This window comes from Panulirus ornatus, chromosome 50 (genome assembly GCF_036320965.1).
Source record: "Panulirus ornatus isolate Po-2019 chromosome 50, ASM3632096v1, whole genome shotgun sequence".
Classification (NCBI taxonomy): domain Eukaryota; kingdom Metazoa; phylum Arthropoda; class Malacostraca; order Decapoda; family Palinuridae; genus Panulirus; species Panulirus ornatus.
The window spans coordinates 1622533-1642472 of NC_092273.1; the positions used below are offsets into that span (position 1 = coordinate 1622533).

Sequence of the window (19940 nt, forward strand, 5' to 3'; positions counted from 1 at the left end):
TGCCCACAATGCTTCCTGCCAACCCTGTCCACAGGGTCGCCAGGAGACAGTGTGGGCGTAGAGGGTTGGCAGGAGGCAGTATGGGTGTGCAGGAAAGGGAGGAGGCAGTGTGGGTGTGCAGGGAGGGGGGAGGCAGTGTGAGTGTGCAGGGAGGGGAGGAGGCAGTGTGGGTGTGCAGGGTTGGCAGGAGGCAGTGTGGGTGTGCAGTGTGGGCAGGAGGCTGTGTGAGTGTGCAGGAGGCAGTATGGGTGTGCAAGGAGGGGAGGAGGCAGTGTGGGTGTGCAGGGTGGACAGGAGGCAGTGTGGGTGTGCAGAGAGGGCTGGAAGCAGTGAGGGTGTGCAGATTGGGTGGACAGGAGGCAGTGGGTGTGCAGGGTGGACAGGAGGCAGTGTGAGTGTGCAGAGAGGGCAGGAAGCAGTGGGGGTGTGCAGATTGGGTGGACAGGAGGCAGTATGGGTGTGCAGGGTGGACAGGATGCAGTGTGGGTGTGCAGGGTAGGTAGGAGGCAGTGTGGGTGTGCAGGGTGGGCAGGATGCAGTGTGGGTGTGCAGGGTAGGCAGGAAGCAGTGTGGGTGTACAGTGTGGGCAGGAGGCAGTGTGGGTGTGCAGTGTGGGCAGGAGGCAGTGTGGGTGTGCAGTGTGGGCAGGAGGCAGTGTGGGTGTACAGTGTGGGCAGGATGGTAGAGTACTGTTAGATCAGCAGGTATTCCTGGATACCAGCAAGCAGGAGGAGGTAGGGACTGGAGGCGAGGGAGGGGGGGAGGGGGGACCATCGATCTAAGGGTCGTCGGGAGGAGTGTGGTGGCTGGCTGGCTGGCTGGCTGGCTGGCCTGGTAGCTAGGCTCACTCACTAGGCCAGGCCAGCCACTGGTTCAAGGTCAGCCCTCCACTGCTGCTCGGGAACAGCACACCGCTCGCTACTGTTCCTGGGCTCTCCATGCCCGCCCACCCACCCTACCTACTGACCTCCTGCATAAGGGCTTCCTGCCCTGGTGCCTGCTGACGTACTGCTGCAGTAGGTGATGATGATGATGATGTACTGCCCTGGTGCCTGCTGACGTACTGCTGCAGTAGGTGATGATGATGATGTACTGCTCTGGTGCCTGCTGACGTACTGCTGCAGTAGGTGGTGATGATGATGATGTACTGCCCTGGTGCCTGCTGACGTACTGCTGCAGTAGGTGATGATGATGATGATGTACTGCCCTGGTGCCTGCTGACGTACTGCTGCAGTAGGTGATGATGATGATGATGTACTGCTCTGGTGCCTGCTGACGTACTGCTGCAGTAGGTGGTGATGATGTACTGCCCTGGTGCCTGCTGACGTACTGCTGCAGTAGGTGGTGATGATGTACTGCCCTGGTGCCTGCTGACGTACTGCTGCAGTAGGTGATGATGATGATGTACTGCTCTGGTGCCTGCTGACGTACTGCTGCAGTAGGTGATGATGATGTACTGCCCTGGTGCCTGCTGACGTACTGCTGCAGTAGGTGATGATGATGATGATGTACTGCCCTGGTGCCTGCTGACGTACTGCTGCAGTAGGTGATGATGATGTACTGCCCTGGTGCCTGCTGACGTACTGCTGCAGTAGGTGGTGATGATGATGATGTACTGCCCTGGTGCCTGCTGACGTACTGCTGCAGTAGGTGATGATGATGATGATGTACTGCCCTGGTGCCTGCTGACGTACTGCTGCAGTAGGTGATGATGATGTACTGCCCTGGTGCCTGCTGACGTACTGCTGCAGTAGGTGATGATGATGTACTGCCCTGGTGCCTGCTGACGTACTGCTGCAGTAGGTGGTGATGATGATGATGTACTGCCCTGGTGCCTGCTGACGTACTGCTGCAGTAGGTGATGATGATGATGTACTGCTCTGGTGCCTGCTGACGTACTGCTGCAGTAGGTGATGATGATGTACTGCCCTGGTGCCTGCTGACGTACTGCTGCAGTAGGTGGTAATGATGTCCTGCCCTGGTGCCTGCTGACGTACTGCTGCAGTAGGTGGTGATGATGATGATGTACTGCCCTGGTGCCTGCTGACGTACTGCTGCAGTAGGTGGTGGTGATGATGATGTACTGCCCTGGTGCCTGCTGACGTACTGCTGCAGTAGGTGATGATGATGATGTACTGCTCTGGTGCCTGCTGACGTACTGCTGCAGTAGGTGATGATGATGATGTACTGCCCTGGTGCCTGCTGACGTACTGCTGCAGTAGGTGGTGATGATGATGATGTACTGCCCTGGTGCCTGCTGACGTACTGCTGCAGTAGGTGATGATGATGATGTACTGCTCTGGTGCCTGCTGACGTACTGCTGCAGTAGGTGGTGATGATGATGATGTACTGCCCTGGTGCCTGCTGACGTACTGCTGCAGTAGGTGATGATGATGTACTGCCCTGGTGCCTGCTGACGTACTGCTGCAGTAGGTGGTGATGATGATGATGTACTGCCCTGGTGCCTGCTGACGTACTGCTGCAGTAGGTGGTGATGATGATGATGTACTGCTCTGGTGCCTGCTGACGTACTGCTGTAGTAGGTGATGATGATGTACTGCCCTGGTGCCTGCTGACGTACTGCCGCAGTAGGTGATGATGATGTACTGCCCTGGTGCCTGCTGACGTACTGCTGCAGTAGGTGATGATGATGATGTACTGCCCTGGTGCCTGCTGACGTACTGCTGCAGTAGGTGGTGATGATGATGATGTACTGCCCTGGTGCCTGCTGACGTACTGCTGCAGTAAGTGATGATGATGTACTGCCCTGGTGCCTGCTGACGTACTGCTGCAGTAGGTGATGATGATGTACTGCCCTGGTGCCTGCTGACGTACTGCTGCAGTAGGTGGTGATGATGTACTGCCCTGGTGCCTGCTGACGTACTGCTGCAGTAGGTGGTGATGATGATGATGTACTGCCCTGGTGCCTGCTGACGTACTGCTGCAGTAGGTGATGATGATGATGATGTACTGCCCTGGTGCCTGCTGACGTACTGCTGCAGTAGGTGATGATGATGTACTGCCCTGGTGCCTGCTGACGTACTGCTGCAGTAGGTGATGATGATGATGATGTACTGCCCTGGTGCCTGCTGACGTACTGCTGCAGTAGGTGATGATGATGATGTACTGCCCTGGTGCCTGCTGACGTACTGCTGCAGTAGGTGATGATGATGTACTGCTCTGGTGCCTGCTGACGTACTGCTGCAGTAGGTGATGATGATGATGATGTACTGCCCTGGTGCCTGTTGACGTACTGCTGCAGTAGGTGATGATGATGTACTGCCCTGGTGCCTGCTGACGTACTGCTGCAGTAGGTGGTGATGATGTACTGCCCTGGTGCCTGCTGACGTACTGCTGCAGTAGGTGGTGATGATGTACTGCCCTGGTGCCTGCTGACGTACTGCTGCAGTAGGTGATGATGATGATGATGTACTGCTCTGGTGCCTGCTGACGTACTGCTGCAGTAGGTGATGATGATGTTGATGTACTGCCCTGGTGTCTGCTGACGTACTGCTGCAGTAAGTGATGATGATGTACTGCCCTGGTGCCTGCTGACGTACTGCTGCAGTAGGTGATGATGATGATGATGTACTGCCCTGGTGCCTGCGGTAGTTGGTGAACTACTGTGGTAGCTGGTGATGAACTGCTGTGGTAGTTGGTGCTCAACTGCTGTGGTAGTTGGAGATAAGCTGCTGTGGTAGTTGGAGATGAGCTGCTGTGGTAGATGGGTTAGACTGCTGTGGTAGTTGGTGTTCAACTGCTGTGGTAGTTGGAGATGAGCTGCTGTGGTAGCTGGTGTTCAACTGCTGTGGTAGTTGGTGTTCAACTGCTGTGGTAGTTGGAGATGAGCTGCTGTGGTAGCTGGTGTTCAACTGCTGTGGTAGTTGGTGTTCAACTGCTGTGGTAGTTGGAGATGAGCTGCTGTGGTAGCTGGTGTTCAACTGCTGTGGTAGTTGGTGTTCAACTGCTGTGGTAGTTGGAGATGAGCTGCTGTGGTAGCTGGTGTTCAACTGCTGTGGTAGTTGGTGCTCAACTGCTGTGGTAGTTGGAGATGAGCTGCTGTGGTAGCTGGTGTTCAACTGCTGTGGTAGTTGGTGTTCAACTGCTGTGGTAGTTGGAGATGAGCTGCTGTGGTAGCTGGTGTTCAACTGCTGTGGTAGTTGGTGTTCAACTGCTGTGGTAGTTGGAGATGAGCTGCTGTGGTAGCTGGTGTTCAACTGCTGTGGTAGTTGGTGCTCAACTGCTGTGGTAGTTGGAGATGAGCTGCTGTGGTAGCTGGTGTTCAACTGCTGTGGTAGTTGGTGCTCAACTGCTGTGGTAGTTGGAGATGAGCTGCTGTGGTAGCTGGTGTTCAACTGCTGTGGTAGTTGGTGTTCAACTGCTGTGGTAGTTGGAGATGAGCTGCTGTGGTAGCTGGTGTTCAACTGCTGTGGTATTTGGTGCTCAACTGCTGTGGTAGTTGGAGATGAACTGCTGTGGTAGCTGGTGTTCAACTGCTGTGGTAGTTGGTGCTCAACTGCTGTGGTAGTTGGTAAGGAACTCTGTGATAGTTAGTGATAAACTGCTGAGGAAGTTAGTGCTCAACTGCTGTGGTAGTTGGTGCTCAACTGCTGTGGTAGTTGGTGCTCAACTGCTGTGGTAGTTGGTAAGGAACTCTGTGATAGTTAGTGATAAACTGCTGAGGAAGTTAGTGCTCAACTGCTGTGGTAGTGAAAGGCTCCTGTCCTGGGGAGATTACACTGTGCCCCTGCTGCAGGCGTGATAACACTGTTATGGTAAGAAAAAAAAAAAAAAGGATACTTGTGGTGTACTGGTAGGTGGGGGTGTACTAGGGAGGTTGGTGTGGCGTATTGGCGAGGTTGGTGTGGTGTACTAGGGAGGCTGGTGTGGTGTACTAGGGAGGTTGGTGTGGTGTACTAGGGAGGTTGGTGTGGCGTATTGGCGAGGTTGGTGTGGTGTACTAGGGAGGCTGGTGTGGTGTACTAGGGAGGTTGGTGTGGCGTATTGGCGAGGTTGGTGTGGTGTACTAGGGAGGTTGGTGTGGTGTACTAGGGAGGTTGGTGTGGTGTACTAGGGAGGTTGGTGTGGTGTACTAGGGAGGTTGGTGTGGTGTACTGGGGAGGTTGGTGTGGTGTACAATGGAGGCTGGTGTGGTGTATTGGGGAGGGGAATTGGTGTGGTGAACTAGGGAGGCTGGTATTGAGGCAGTTAGTGTGGGTTACTGGGGCGGTTGGTGTATACTGAGGCAGTTAGTGTGGGTTACTGGGCGGTTGGTGAATACTGAGGCAGTTAGTGTGGGTTACTGCCAAGGGCGGTTGGTGTATACTGAGGCAGTTAGTGTGGGTTACTGGGGCGGTTGGTGTATACTGAGGCAGTTAGTGTGGGTTACTGGGGCGGTTGGTGTATACTGAGGCAGTTAGTGTGGGTTACTGGGACGGTTGGTGTATACTGAGGCAGTTAGTGTGGGTTACTGGGGTGGTTGGTGTATACTGAGGCAGTTAGTGTGGGTTACTGGGGTGGTTGGTGTATACTGAGGCAGTTAGTGTGGGTTACTGGGGCGGTTGGTGTATACTGAGGCAGTTAGTGTGGGTTACTGGGGCGGTTGGTGTATACTGAGGCAGTTAGTGTGGGTTACTGGGGTGGTTGGTGTATACTGAGGCAGTTAGTGTGGGTTACTGGGTGGTTGGTGAATATTGAGGCAGTTAGTGCGGGTTACTGCCAGGGGCGGTTGGTGTATACTGAGGCAGTTAGTGTGGGTTACTGCCAGGAGCGGTTGGTGTATACTGAGGCAGTTAAGGTGGGTTACTGGGGTGGTTATGGTGGGTTACTGCCAGGGGCGGTTGGTGTATACTGGGGCAGTTAAGGTGGGTTACTGGGGTGGTTGGTGTATACTGGGGCAGTTAGTGTGGGTTACTGGGGTGGTTGGTGTATACTGGGGCAGTTAGTGTGGGTTACTGGGGTGGTTGGTGTATACTGGGGCAGTTAAGGTGGGTTACTGGGGTGGTTGGTGTATACTGGGGCAGTTAGTGTGGGTTACTGGGGCGGTTGGTGTATACTGAGGCAGTTAGTGTGGGTTACTGGGGCGGTTGGTGTATACTGAGGCAGTTAGTGTGGGTTACTGGGGCGGTTGGTGTATACTGAGGCAGTTAGTGTGGGTTACTGGGTGGTTGGTGAATATTGAGGCAGTTAGTGCGGGTTACTGCCAGGGGCGGTTGGTGTATACTGAGGCAGTTAGTGTGGGTTACTGCCAGGAGCGGTTGGTGTATACTGAGGCAGTTAAGGTGGGTTACTGGGGTGGTTATGGTGGGTTACTGCCAGGCGCGGTTGGTGTATACTGGGGCAGTTAAGGTGGGTTACTGGGGTGGTTGGTGTATACTGGGGCAGTTAGTGTGGGTTACTGGGGTGGTTGGTGTATACTGGGGCAGTTAGTGTGGGTTACTGGGGTGGTTGGTGTATACTGGGGCAGTTAGTGTGGGTTACTGGGGTGGTTGGTGTATACTGGGGCAGTTAAGGTGGGTTACTGGGGTGGTTGGTGTACACTGGGGCAGTTAGTGTGGGTTACTGGGGTGGTTGGTGTATACTGGGGCAGTTAGTGTGGGTTACTGGGGTGGTTGGTGTATACAGGGGCAGTTAGTGTGGGTTACTGGGGTGGTTGGTGTACACTGGGGCAGTTAGTGTGGGTTACTGGGGTGGTTGGTGTATACTGGGGCAGTTAGTGTGGGTTACTGGGGTGGCTGGTGTATACTGGGGCGGTTAAGGTGGGTTACTGGGGTGGTTGGTGTATACTGGGGCAGTTAGTGTGGATTACTGGGGTGGTTGGTGTATACTGGGGCAGTTAGTGTGGGTTACTGGGGTGGCTGGTGTATACTGGGGCGGTTAAGGTGGGTTACTGGGGTGGTTGGTGTATACTGGGGCAGTTAGTGTGGATTACTGGGGTGGTTGGTGTATACTGGGGCAGTTAGTGTGGGTTACTGGGGTGGTTGGTGTATACTGGGGCAGTTAGTGTGGATTACTGGGGTGGTTGGTGTATACTGGGGCAGTTAGTGGGGAGGATTCTGTGCACTGAGGCGGTTGGAATATATTGAAGCAGCTGATGTTTACTGGGGCGGTTGGTGAGGTGTATTGGGTGGTTTGTGTAGTGTACTGGGGAGGTTGGTGTAGAGTACTGGGGAGGTTGGTGGAGAATACTGGGAGGTTGGTGGTTTACTGGGAAGGTTAGTGTTGTGTACTGGGGAGGTTAGTGTAGTGTACTTGGAAGGTTGATGGTGTACTATGGAGGTTGGTGCTGTTCTAGGGAGGTTGGTGTGGTGTACTGGGGAGGTTGGAGTAGTGTACTAGGAGGTTGGGGCAATGTACAGGGAGGTTGGTGGTGTACTGGGAGGCTGGTGTAGTATACTGGGGAGGATAGTGTAGTGTGCTGAAGGTTGGTACAGTGTATTGGGGAGTTTGGTGGTGTACTGGGGAGGTTGGTGCAGTGTACTGGGGAGGTTGGTGTGGTGTACTGAGGAGGTTGGTGTAGTGTACTGGGGAAGTTGGTGCAATGTACTGGGAGGTTGGTGTAGTGTACTTAGAGGTTGGTGGTTACTGGAGAGGTTGGTGTAGCGTACTAGGAGGTTGGTGCAGTGTTCTGAGGGGATTGGTGTAGTGTGCTAGGGAGGGTGGCGTGGTGCACTGGGAAGGTTGGCGGTTTATTGGGAGGTTGGTGTAGTGTACTGGGAGTTTGGTGCGTGTACTGGGGAGGTTGTAATGAGCTGGGAGGTAAGTGCAGCTACTGGAGAGTTTGGTGTAATGTACTGGGAGGTTTGTGCAATGTACTCCAATGGTTGGTGTAGTGTACGGAGGAAGTTGGTGCAGTGTACTGAGATGGTTTGTATAGTGTACTGGAGAGGTTGGTGCTGTGTACTGGGAGGTTGGTGCAGTGTACTAGGAGGCTGGTGTAGTGCACTGGGAGGTTGGTGTAGTGAACTGGGAGGTTGGTTTAGTGTATTGGGGAGGTTGGTGGTGTACTGGGGAGGTTGGTGTAGTGTACTGGGAGGTTGGTGCAGTATACTGGATGGTTGGTGGTGTACTGGGGAAGTTAGTGTAATGTACTGGTAAATTGGTGCAGTGTACTGGGGAGGTTAGTGCAATGTACGGGGAAGGTTGGCGCAGAATACTGGGATGTTGGTGTAGTGTACTGAGGAAGTTGGTGCAATGTACCGAGATGGTTTGTATAGTGTACTGGAAAGGTTGGTGCTGTGTACTGTGAGGTTGGTGCAGTATACTAGGAGGCTAGCTAGTGTAGTGCACTGGGAGGTTGGTGTAGTGAACTGGGAGGTTGGTTTAGTGTATTGGGGAGGTTGGTGGTGTACTGGGGAGGTTGGTGCCAATAGAATGAGAAGGTTGGGGTAGTGTAATGGATGCGACAGGGTGGTAGTAGATGCAACATGAAAGTAGCAGATACGACTTGGTAGTAGTGGGTGCAACAGGGTGGTAGTGGATGCGACAGGGTGGTAGTGGATGCGACAAGGTGGTAGTGGGTGCGATAGGGTGGTAGTGGATGCGACAGGGTAGAAGTGGAAGTGACAGGGTGGTAATGGATGTGAAAGGGTAATAGTGGATGCGACAGGGTGGTAGAGGTTGCGACAGGGTAGTAGTGGGTGAGACAGGGTGGTAGTGGTTGCGACAGGGTGGTAGTGGATGTGACAGGGCGATAGTGGATGCGACAGGATGGTAGTGGATGCGACAGGGAGGTAGTGGATGTGACAGGGCAATAGTGGATGCAAAAGGGTGGTAGTGGGTGAGACAGGGTGGTAGGGGTTACGACAGGATGGTAGTGGATGCGATAAGGTGATAGCGAGTGCGACAGGGTTGTAGTGGGTGCGACAGGGTGGTAGTGGGTGCGACAGGGTAGTAGAGTACGACAGCGTGCTAGTGGGTGCGACAGGGTGGTAGTGGATGCGACAAGATAGTAGTGAGAGCGACAGGGTAACAGTGAGGGCGACAGGGTGGTAGTGGGTGCGAGAGGGTAGCAGTTTATGCGACAGGGTAGTAATGAATGCCACACGGTAGCAGTGGATGTGACAGGGTAGTAATGGATGCCACAGGGTATTAGTGGATGCCATTGGGTAGTAGTTGGTGCGAAAGAGTAGTAGTGGGTGCGACAGGGTGGTAGTGGATGTGACAAGGTGGTAGTGGATGCCACAGGGTAGTAGTGGATGTGACAGGGTATTAATGGATGCCACAGGGTATTAGTGGATGCCACTGGGTAGTAGTGGGTGCGACAGAGTAATAGTGGATGCGACAGAGTGGCAGTGAATGCGACAGGGTAGTAGCGGATGCGATATTGTGGGAGTGGATGCGACAGGGTGGTAGTGGATGCGCCACGGCAGTAAGGGATGCGACAAGGTGAGACAGGGTAGCGGTGGGTGTGACAGGGTAGTAGTGGTGCGATAGGGTGGTAGTGGGTGCGACATGGTAGTAGTGGGTGCGATAGGGTGGTAGTGGGTGCGACAGGGTAGTAGTGGTTGCGACAGGGAGGTGGTGGATGTCACAGGGTGGCAGTGGATGCCACAGGGTGGTAGGGGATGCTACAGGGTAGTAATGGGTACGATATGGTCGTAGTGGATGCGACAGGGTAATACTGGGTGCGACAAGGTGGTAGTGGTTGCGACTGGGTGTTAGTGGATACGAGAGGGTAGCAGTGGGTGCGACTGGGTGGTAGATGGTGCGACAGGGTCGTAGTGAGTGCGACAGAGTGGTGGTGGGTGCGATAGGGTAGTAGAGAGTGCGCAAGGTGGTAGTGGGTGCGGCAGGGAGGTAGTGGGTGCGAGAAGATGGTAATGGATGCAACAAGGCAGTAGTGGGTGTGACAGGGTGGCAGTGGGTGCGAGGTTGGTAGTCAATGCGACAGGGTAGTAGTGGGTGCGACAAGGTGATAGTGGGTGCGACAGGGTGATAGTATGTGCGACAGGGTGATAGTAGGTGCGACAGGGTGATAGTGAGTGCGACAGGGTGGTATTGGGTGCAAGGTGGTAGTGGATTCGACAGGGTAGTAGTGGGGCGCTGGATGGTAGTGGGTGCGACAGGGTGGTAGTGGGTGCGACAGTGTAGTAATGGATGCGACAGGGTAGTATTGGGTGCAACAGGGCAGTAGTGGGTGCGACAGGGCAGTAGTGGATGCGAAAGGGTGGTAGTGGATGCGACAGGGTTGTAGTGGATGCATCAGGGCAGTAGGGGATGCGTCAGGGTAGCAGTGGGCGTGACAGGGTAGTAGTGGATGCGATAGGGTGGTAGTAGATGCGACGGGGTAGTACTGGATGCAACAATGTGGTAGTAAAGGCGACAGGGTGGTAGTGGATGCGACAGGACGGTAGTGGATGCGTCAGGGCAGTAGGAGATGCGACAGGGTAGTAGTGGATTCGACAGGGTGGTAGTGGGTGCGACAGGGTAGTAGTGGATGCGATAGGGTGGTAGTGGATGCGACAGGGTAGTAGTGGATGCAACATGTGGTAGTGGATGCGACAGGGTGGTAGTGGATGCGCCAGGGCAGCAGGGGATGCGACAGGGTAGTAGTGGATGCGACAGGGTGGTAGTGGGTGGGACAGGATAGTAGTGGATGTGGTAGGGTAGTAATGGATGCCACAGGGTATTAGTGGATGCCACAGGGTAGTAGTGGGTGCGACAGGGTAGTAGTGAATGCGACAGGGTAGTAGTGGGTGCGACTGGGTGGTAGTGGGTGCGACAGGGTGGTAGTGGGTGCGACAGGGTAGTACTTAGTGCGACAGGGTAGTAGTTAGTGCGACAGGGTGGTAGTGGGTGCGACAGGATGGTAGTGGGTGAGACAGTGTGGTAACGGATGCGACAGGGTAGTATTGGGTGCGACAGGGTGGTAGTGGATACGACAGGGCAGTAGTGGGTGCGACAGGGCGGTAGTGGATGCGAAAGGGTGGTAGTGGATGCGACAGCGTGGTATTGGATGCGTCAGGGCAGTAGGGGATGCGACAGGGTAGCAGTGGGCGTGACAGGGTAGTAGTGGATGCGATAGGGTGGTAGTAGATGAGACAGGGTAGTAGTGGATGCAACATTGTGACAGTGGATGCGACAGGGTGGTAGCGGATGCGACAGGACGGTAGTGAATGCGTCAGGGTAGTAGGAGATGCGACAGGGTAGTAGAGGATTCGACAGGGTGGTAGTGGGTGCGACAGGGTAGTAGTGGATGCGATAGGGTGGTAGTGGATGCGACAGGGTAGTAGTGGATGCAACACTGTGGTAGTGGATGCGACAGGGTGGTAGTGGATGCGCCAGGGCATCAGGGGATGCGACAGGGTAGTAGTGGATGCGACAGGGTGGTAGTGGGTGCGATAGGTTAGTAGTGATTGTGACAGGGTAGTAATGGATGCCACAGGGTATTAGTGGATGCCACTGGGTAGTAGTGGATGCCACTGGGTAGTAGTGGATGCCACTGGGTAGTAGTGGGTGCGACAAGGTAGTAGTGGACGCGTCAGGGTGGCAGTAGATGCGACAGGGTAGTAGTGGATGCGACATTGTGGTAGTGGATGCCACAGCTTGGTAGTGGATGCGCCAGGACAGTAGGGGATGCGACAGGGAAGTAGTGGGTGAGACAGGGTAGCGGTGGGTGCGACAGGGTAGCAGTGGATGCGATAGGGTGGTAGTGGATGCGACAGGGTAGTAGTGGATGCAACATTGTGGTAGTGGATGCGACAGGGTGGTAGGGGATGCGCCAGGGTAGTAGTGGGTGCGACAGGAAGGTGGTGGATGTTGCAGGGTGGTAGTGGATGCCACAGGGTGGTAGGGGATGCAACAGGGTAGTAGTGGGAACGATATGGTCGTAGTGGATGCGACAGGGTAGTACTGGGTGCGACAAGGTGGTAGTGGATGCGACTGGGTGGTAGTGGATGCGACAGATTAGCAGTGGGTGCGACAGGGTGGTAGTGTGTGCGACAGGGTGGTAGTGTGTGCGACAGGGTAGTAGGAGTGCGACAGAATGGTAGTGAGTGCGACAGGGTAGCAGTGCGACAAGGTGGTAGTGGGTGCGGCAGGGAGGTAGTGGGTGAGATGGTAATGGATGCCACAGGGCAGTAGTGGGTGCAACAGGGTGGCAGTGGGTGGTAGTGGATGCTACAGGGTAGTAGTGCGTGCGACAGGGGGATAGTTGATGCGGACAGGGTGATAGTGGGTGCGACAGGGTGGTAGTGAGTGCAACAGGATGGCAGTAGGTGCGACAAGGTGGTAGTGGATGAGACAGGGTAGTTGTTAAGTGCGACAAGGTGGTAGTGGGTGCGGCAATGTGGTAGTGGGTGCGACAGGGTAGTAGTTACCTGCGACAGGGTGGTAGTGGGTGCGAGTGTGGTAATGGATGCGACAGGGTAGTATTGGGTGCGACAGGGTGGTAGTGGATGCGACAGGGTAGTAGTGGGTGCGACAGGGTGGTAGTGGATACGACAGGGCAGTAGTTGGTGCGACAGGGTAGTAGTGGATGCAACCGGGTAGTACTGGGTGCGACAATGTGGTAGTGGGTGCGACAGGGTAGTGGTTAGTGCGACAGGGTGGTAGTGGGGGCGACAGGATGGTAGTAGGTGCAAGTGTGGTAATGGACGCGACAGGGTAGTATTGGGTACGACAGGGTGGTAGTGGATGCGATAGTGTAGTAGTGGGTGCGACAGGGTAGTAGTGGGTGCGACAGGATGGTAGTGGATGTGACAGGGTAGTAGTGTACGCGACATGGTGGTAGTGGGTGCGACAGGGTGGCAGTGGATGCGACAGGGTAGTAGTGGGTACAACAGGGTAGTAGTAGGTGCGACGGTAGTAGTGGGTGCGACAGGATGGTAGTGGATGTGACAGGGTAGTAGTGTACGCGACATGGTGGTAGTGGGTGCGACAGGGTGGCAGTGGAGCGACAGGGTAGTAGTGGGTACAACAGGGTAGTAGTAGGTGCGACGGTAGTAGTGGGTGCGACACGGTAGCAGTGGATTCGAGATGATTGTCATGAGTGTGACAGGGAGGGAGGTGACAGTGTTTACAAAACGCTAGTGACAAGGAAAAAGAGTTATCACACACGTGACAGGTTCCTCATGAGTGCGACACGGTGGTAGGACAAGGTTGTCATGGATGTAACAGGGTTGTGGTGGGTGCGACAGGGTTATCGCGGATGTTAGTGGAAGAACCTGAGTTGTGATGGAAGGTGACATGGTGATAGTGGGTGCAACAGAGTTGTAGGAGGTGAAACAGAGCTGTGTTGAAGTGTAACTGGGTGGCAGTGGGTGCGACGGGGTAATTGTGGATGCGAGGATGGCACTGAGCGCGAAAGGACTGTAGTGGTGAGAGAAGTTTCTCATGGGGACGATAGTGTTGTAATAAGTACGACAGGGTTGCGGTGGGTGTGACAAGGTTGTAGTGAGTAGGAAAGGATTGTAGAGTGCGATATGATTGTAATGGAAGCGAGAGAGGGGTGGCGGGTGTGAGGATGGCAGGGTGTGCGGGTAGCAGTGGCAGGGTTGTGCTGGGTGCGACAGGGTGGTAGTGAGTGCATAAAGGATGTACTGGGTGCGACAGGGTGATGCTGCATGCAAGTTATGTAAAGAATACATCTGGGTGGCGGTGGGTGTGACATGGTGGTAGATGGTCAGGGAAGGTGGCAGTGGGTGAGACAGGATTGTAGAGGATGCCACTAGGGGGTGGTTGGTGCGACAAGGTTGTGGTGGATGCGAAAAGTTGGCTGTTACTGCGACAGAGTTGCAGAGCATGTGATAGTGGTTACAACGGGGTAGTAGTGATGCGAGAGTGGTAAAGGGTGCGATAGGACGTTGGAGGGTAGTGGTGGAGGGCAGGAATAGAGGTAGTGGTTATATGGAGGGAAAACGTGCGAGACATACTGACCGACGCTCTGGTGAAGGGCTTCCTGTGATGGGCTGGCGGTTCGTGACGAGTAGCCATCCTGGCAGCTAGGGTCTTGGCCCCACCACACTATATACCACAGTACACCCACTCCAGCTGACCATCATTGCCGGACACAGGCCACCCTCCCTCCAGCCAACACTGCAGGCTGCTGCTGGGACCGACCCTAGCTAGGGAAGCCAGTAATGACTGAGACACATAACTGAGGATGGAGTGGCCGGGGTGGGGCTGGGGCATGCCCCGCCGCGGTATAATGCCCCGCCCCGCCACTCACAACACTGCTCCTGCTGTTACAGGCCACTCCCACACCCGCCACACCTGCCACTCACACATCTACCATGTGGCTCGCGTGGCCGCCACCCAAGCACTGAGGGCGGCGCCGATGTGGGACTCCCGCGCACTGACGTCATAGTCACGTGGCCTTTCTGAACCGCCCACCACACCCACCACCACCCGCAACACTACGTGATGCCACCCACCCTACCTCTTCTGCACGTGACAAGCTACTGCCAGTACCTGATGCCACTGCCCACCAAATGACCTCCCAACACCGCACCTGATTCCACTACCCACCACTGATGACCTTCCACCACCACACCTGATACCACTACCAACCCTTTGTTGATCTCCAACCACTACACCTGCTGCAACTACCCACCCACTGTTGACCTGCCACCAACACACCTGCTACCACTACCCACCCACTGTTGGCCTCCCACCAACACACCTGCTCCCACTACCCACCCACTGTTGACCTCCCACCACCACACCTGCTCCCACTACCCACCCACTGTTGACCTCCCACCACCACACCTGCTCCCACTACCCACCCACTGTTGACCTGCCACCAACACACCTGCTCCCACTACCCACACACTGTTGACCTCCCACCACCACACCTGCTCCCACTACCCACCCACTGTTGACCTCCCACCAACACACCTGCTCCCACTACCCACCCACTGTTGACCTCCCACCAACACACCTGCTCCCACTACCCACCCACTGTTGACCTCCCACCAACACACCTGCTCCCACTACCCACCCACTGTTGACCTCCCACCACCACACCTGCTCCCACTACCCACCCACTGTTGACCTCCCACCACCACACCTGCTCCCACTACCCACCCACTGTTGACCTCCCACCACCACACCTGCTCCCACTACCCACCCACTGTTGACCTCCCACCACCACACCTGCTCCCACTACCCACCCACTGTTGACCTCCCACCATCACACCTGATGCCACTAACTACCCACTGCTGACCTCCCACCACCACACTTGATGCCACTACCCAACCACCGCTGATCCCACCATCACACCTGATGCCACTACCCACCCACTGTTGACCCACCACCACACCTGATGCCACTACCCACCTAACGTTGACCTCCTACCATCACACTTGACGTCACTACCCACCCACCGCTGACCTCCCACCACCATACCTGATGCCACTACCCACCCAAGGTTGACTTCCCACCACCACACCTGATGCCACTACCCGCCCACTCGACCTCCCACCACCACAACTGCTGCCACTACCCCTCCACTACCATACCTGCTGTAACTAACCACCCACTGTTGACCTCCACCACTACAACTGATGCCACTAACAACCCATTGTGACCTCCGACAACCACAATTGATGCCACTACTCACGCACTATTGACCTCCAAACACCACACCTGAAGCCACTGCCCACCCACTGTTGACCTCCCACTAACACACTTGATGCCACTACCCACCCACGGTTGACTTCCCACCACCACACCTGATGCCACTACCCATCCACTGTTGACCTCCCAACACCACACCTGATGCCAATACCCACCCACTGTTGACCTCCCACACAGCACTTCATGCCACTACCCACCCACTGTTGACCTCCAACCACCACACCTTATGCCACTCCCCACCCACTGTTGACCTCTCACCACTACACCTGATGCCACTACCCACCCACTGTTGACCTCCCACACAGCACTTCATGCCACTACCCACCCACTGTTGACCTCACCGCCACACCTGATGCCACTACCCACCCACTGTTGACCTCCCAACACCACACCTGATGCCACTACCCACCCACTGTTGACCTCCCACACAGCACTTCACGCCACTACCCACCCACTGTTGACCTCCAACCACCACACCTGATGCACCTCCCCACCCACTGTTGACCTCTCACCACTACACCTGATACCACTAACAACCCACTGTTGACCTCCCACCACCACAATTGATGCCACTACCCACCTACTGTTGACCTTCCACCACCACACTTGCTGCCACTACCCACCCACTGTTGACCTCCCACCGCCAATACCCACTCCATCACCACACCTGCTGTCACTACCAACCAAATGCTAACCTCCCACTGATGCCACTAACCACCCACTGTTGACCTCCCACCACCACACCTGCTGCTACTACTCCTCCACTACCACACCTGTGTCATTAACCATCCACTATCGACTTCCCACCAATACATCTGATGTCACTACCCACCCACTGTTGACCTCCCACCAAATTTGATGCCACTACCCACACACTGCTGACCTCCCACCACCACATCTGATGCCACTACCCACCAACTGTTGACCTTCCACCACCACACCTCATGCCACTATCCACCCACTGTTGACCTACCACCACATCTGATGCCACTTCCCACCAATGCTGACCTCCCATCACACCTAATGAATCTACCCACTCACAGTTGACCTCCCACTACGACGCCTGATGCCACTACCCATACACTGTTGACCCACCATCACCACATTTGCTGCCACTACCCACCCACTGTTGACCTCAAATCACCACATCTGATGCCACTACCCACCCAATGTTGACCTCCCACCACCACACCTGATGCCACTACCTACCCACTGTTGGCCTCCCACCACCACATATGATGCCACTAACCACCCACTGCTCACCTCCCACCACCAAACCTAATGCCACTACCCACTCACAGTTGACCTTCCACCACGACAACTGGTACCACTACCCACCCACTGATGATCCGCCACCAACACACCTGCTGCCACTACCCACCCACTATTGACCTCTCAATACCACACCTGCTGAAACTACTCACCCACTGTTGACCCACCACCACCACACCTGATGCCACTACCCACCAACTGTTGACCTCCCATCACCACACCTGCCCCCACTACCCACCCACTGTTGACCTCCCACCATCACACCTGCTGCCACTACCCATCCACTGTTGACCTCCCACCACCACACCTGCTACCACTACCCACCCACTGATGACCTCCCACCATCACACCTGCTGCCACTTACCCACCCACTGTTGACCTCCCACCACCACACCTGATTCCACTACCCATCCACTGTTGACCTCCCACCACCACACCTACTGCCACTACCCATCCACTGTTGACCTCGCACCACCACATTTGATGCCACTAACCAACCACTGTTGACCTCTCACCACAACGCCTGATGCTACTACCCATCCACTACTACCATCCACTCACATCTACCCTCCCACCACCACACCTGCTGCCATTACCTGCCAATGTTCACCACAGCACAGTCATCACACACTCAGTAGAGAAGTACAGTCACCACACACTCATTAGAGCAGTAGTCATCACACACATTCAGTACAGCAGTACAGTCATCACACACACTCAGTAGAGCAGTAGAGTCACCACACACACTCAGTAGAGCAGTAGAGTCACCAAACATACTCAGTAGAGCAGCACAGTCACCACATACACTCAGTAGAGCAGTACAGTCATCACATACACTCAGCAGAGCAATACAGTCATCACACACTCAGAAGAGCAGTACAGTCATCACACACTCAGTAGAGCAGTTCAGTTACCACACACATTCAGTAGAGCAGTACAGTCACCACAAAACTCAGTAGAGCAGTACAGGCATCACACACACTCAACAGAGCAGTACAGTCATCAAACACACTCAGTAGAGCAGTGCAGTCACCATACACACACAAACTCAGTAAAGCAGTACAGTCACCACACACTCAGTAGAGCAGTAGTCACCACACACTCAGTAGAGCAGTACAGTCACCACATACACTCAGTAGAGCAGTACAGTCACCACACACACTCAGTACAGCAGTACAGTCACCACACACTAGAGCAGTACAGTCCCCACACACACTCAGTAGAGCAGTACAGTCATCACACACTCAGTAGACCAGTACAGTCACCACACACACTAGAGCAGTAAAGTTATCACACACACTAGAGCAGTACAGTCATCACACACTCAGTAGAGCAGTACAGTCACCACATACCCTCAGTAGAGCAGTACAGTCACCACATACCCTCAGTAGAGCAGTACAGTCACCACACACACTCAGTATAGCAGTACAGTCACCACACCAACAGTAGAGCAGTACAGTCACCACACACACTCAGTAGAGCAGTACAGTCACCACACACACTCAGTATAGCAGTAGAGTCACCACACCAACAGTAGAGCAGTACAGTCACCACACACACTCAGTAGAGCAGTACAGTCACCACACACACTCAGTATAGCAGTACAGTTACCACACCAACAGTAGAGCAGTACACTCACCACACACTCAGTAGAGCAGTACAGTCACCACACACACTCAGTATAGCAGTACAGTCACCACACCAACAGTAGAGCAGTACAGTCACCACACACACTCAGTAGAGCAGTACAGTCATCACACACACACACTACAGCAGTACAGTCATCACACACTCAGTAGAGCAGCACAGTCATCACACACACACACACTCAGAAGAGTAGTACAGTCACCAAACACACAGTAGAGAAGTACAGTCATCACAAACACTCAGTAGAGCAGTACAGTCATCACACACTCACTAGAGAAGTACAGTCACCAAACACACAGTAGAGCAGTACAGTCATCACAAACACTCAGTAGAGCAGTACAGTCATAACACACACTCAGTAGAGCAGTACAGTCACCACACACACACACACACACACACACACACACACACAGAGTAGAGCAGTACAGTCACCACACACACTCAGTATAGCAGTACAGTCACCACACCAACAGTAGAGCAGTACAGTCACTACACACACTCAGTAGAGCATGACAGTCATCACACACACACACTACAGCAGTACAGTCATCACACACTCAGTAGAGCAGCACAGTCATCACACACACACACTCAGAAGAGTAGTACAGTCACCAAACACACAGTAGAGAAGTACAGTCATCACAAACACTCAGTAGAGCAGTACAGTCATCACACACTCACTAGAGAAGTACAGTCACCAAACACACAGTAGAGCAGTACAGTCATCACAAATACTCAGTAGAGCAGTACAGTCATAACACACACTCAGTAGAGCAGTACAGTCACCACACACACACACGCACACACACACACACACACACACACACACACACACAGTAGAGCAGTACAGTCACCACACACAGTAGAGCAGTACAGTCACCGCACGCAGTAGAGCAGTACAGTCACCACACACAGTAGAGTAGTACAGTCACCACACACACTCAATAGAGCAGTGCAGTCATCACACACTTAGTAGAGCAGTACAGTCACCACACACAGTAGAGTAGTACAGTCACCACACACACTCAATAGAGCAGTACAGTCACCACACACACTCATAGAGAAGTACATTCACCATACACACTCACTTGAGCAGTAGTCACCACACCCACAGTAGAGCAGTACAGTCACCACTCACACTCAGTAGAGCAGTAGTCATCACACACACTCAGTAGAGCAGTAAAGTCACCAAACACACTAGAGCAGTATAGTCATCACACACTCACTAGAGCAGTACAATCATCACACACACTCAATAGAGCAGTACAGTCACCAAACACACTCAGTAGAGCTGCACAGTCATCACACACACTCACTAGAGCAGTACAGTCATCACACTCAGTAGAGCAGTACATGCATCACACATACTCAGAAGAGCAGTACAGTCACCACACACACTCAGTAGAGCAGTACATGCATCACACATACTCAGAAGAGCAGT

General features: G+C 54.2%; 1 protein-coding gene across 5 annotated transcripts in view; it reads right to left on the bottom strand.

The window, feature by feature from the left end:
• shep (alan shepard) overlaps positions 1–19940 on the bottom strand; it is a 336340-nt gene that overhangs the window by 170799 nt on the left and 145601 nt on the right. The window contains exon 1 of one of the 5 annotated variants that reach the window (XM_071691042.1): positions 13879–14309. The exons of the other annotated variants lie outside the window; for them this stretch is intronic. Coding sequence (XP_071547143.1) covers positions 13879–13935 — 57 coding nt within the window. The 5' untranslated portion in view covers positions 13936–14309. Of the gene's footprint in view, positions 1–13878; positions 14310–19940 lie in introns of those variants that run through there. 5 annotated transcript variants of the gene reach the window in all.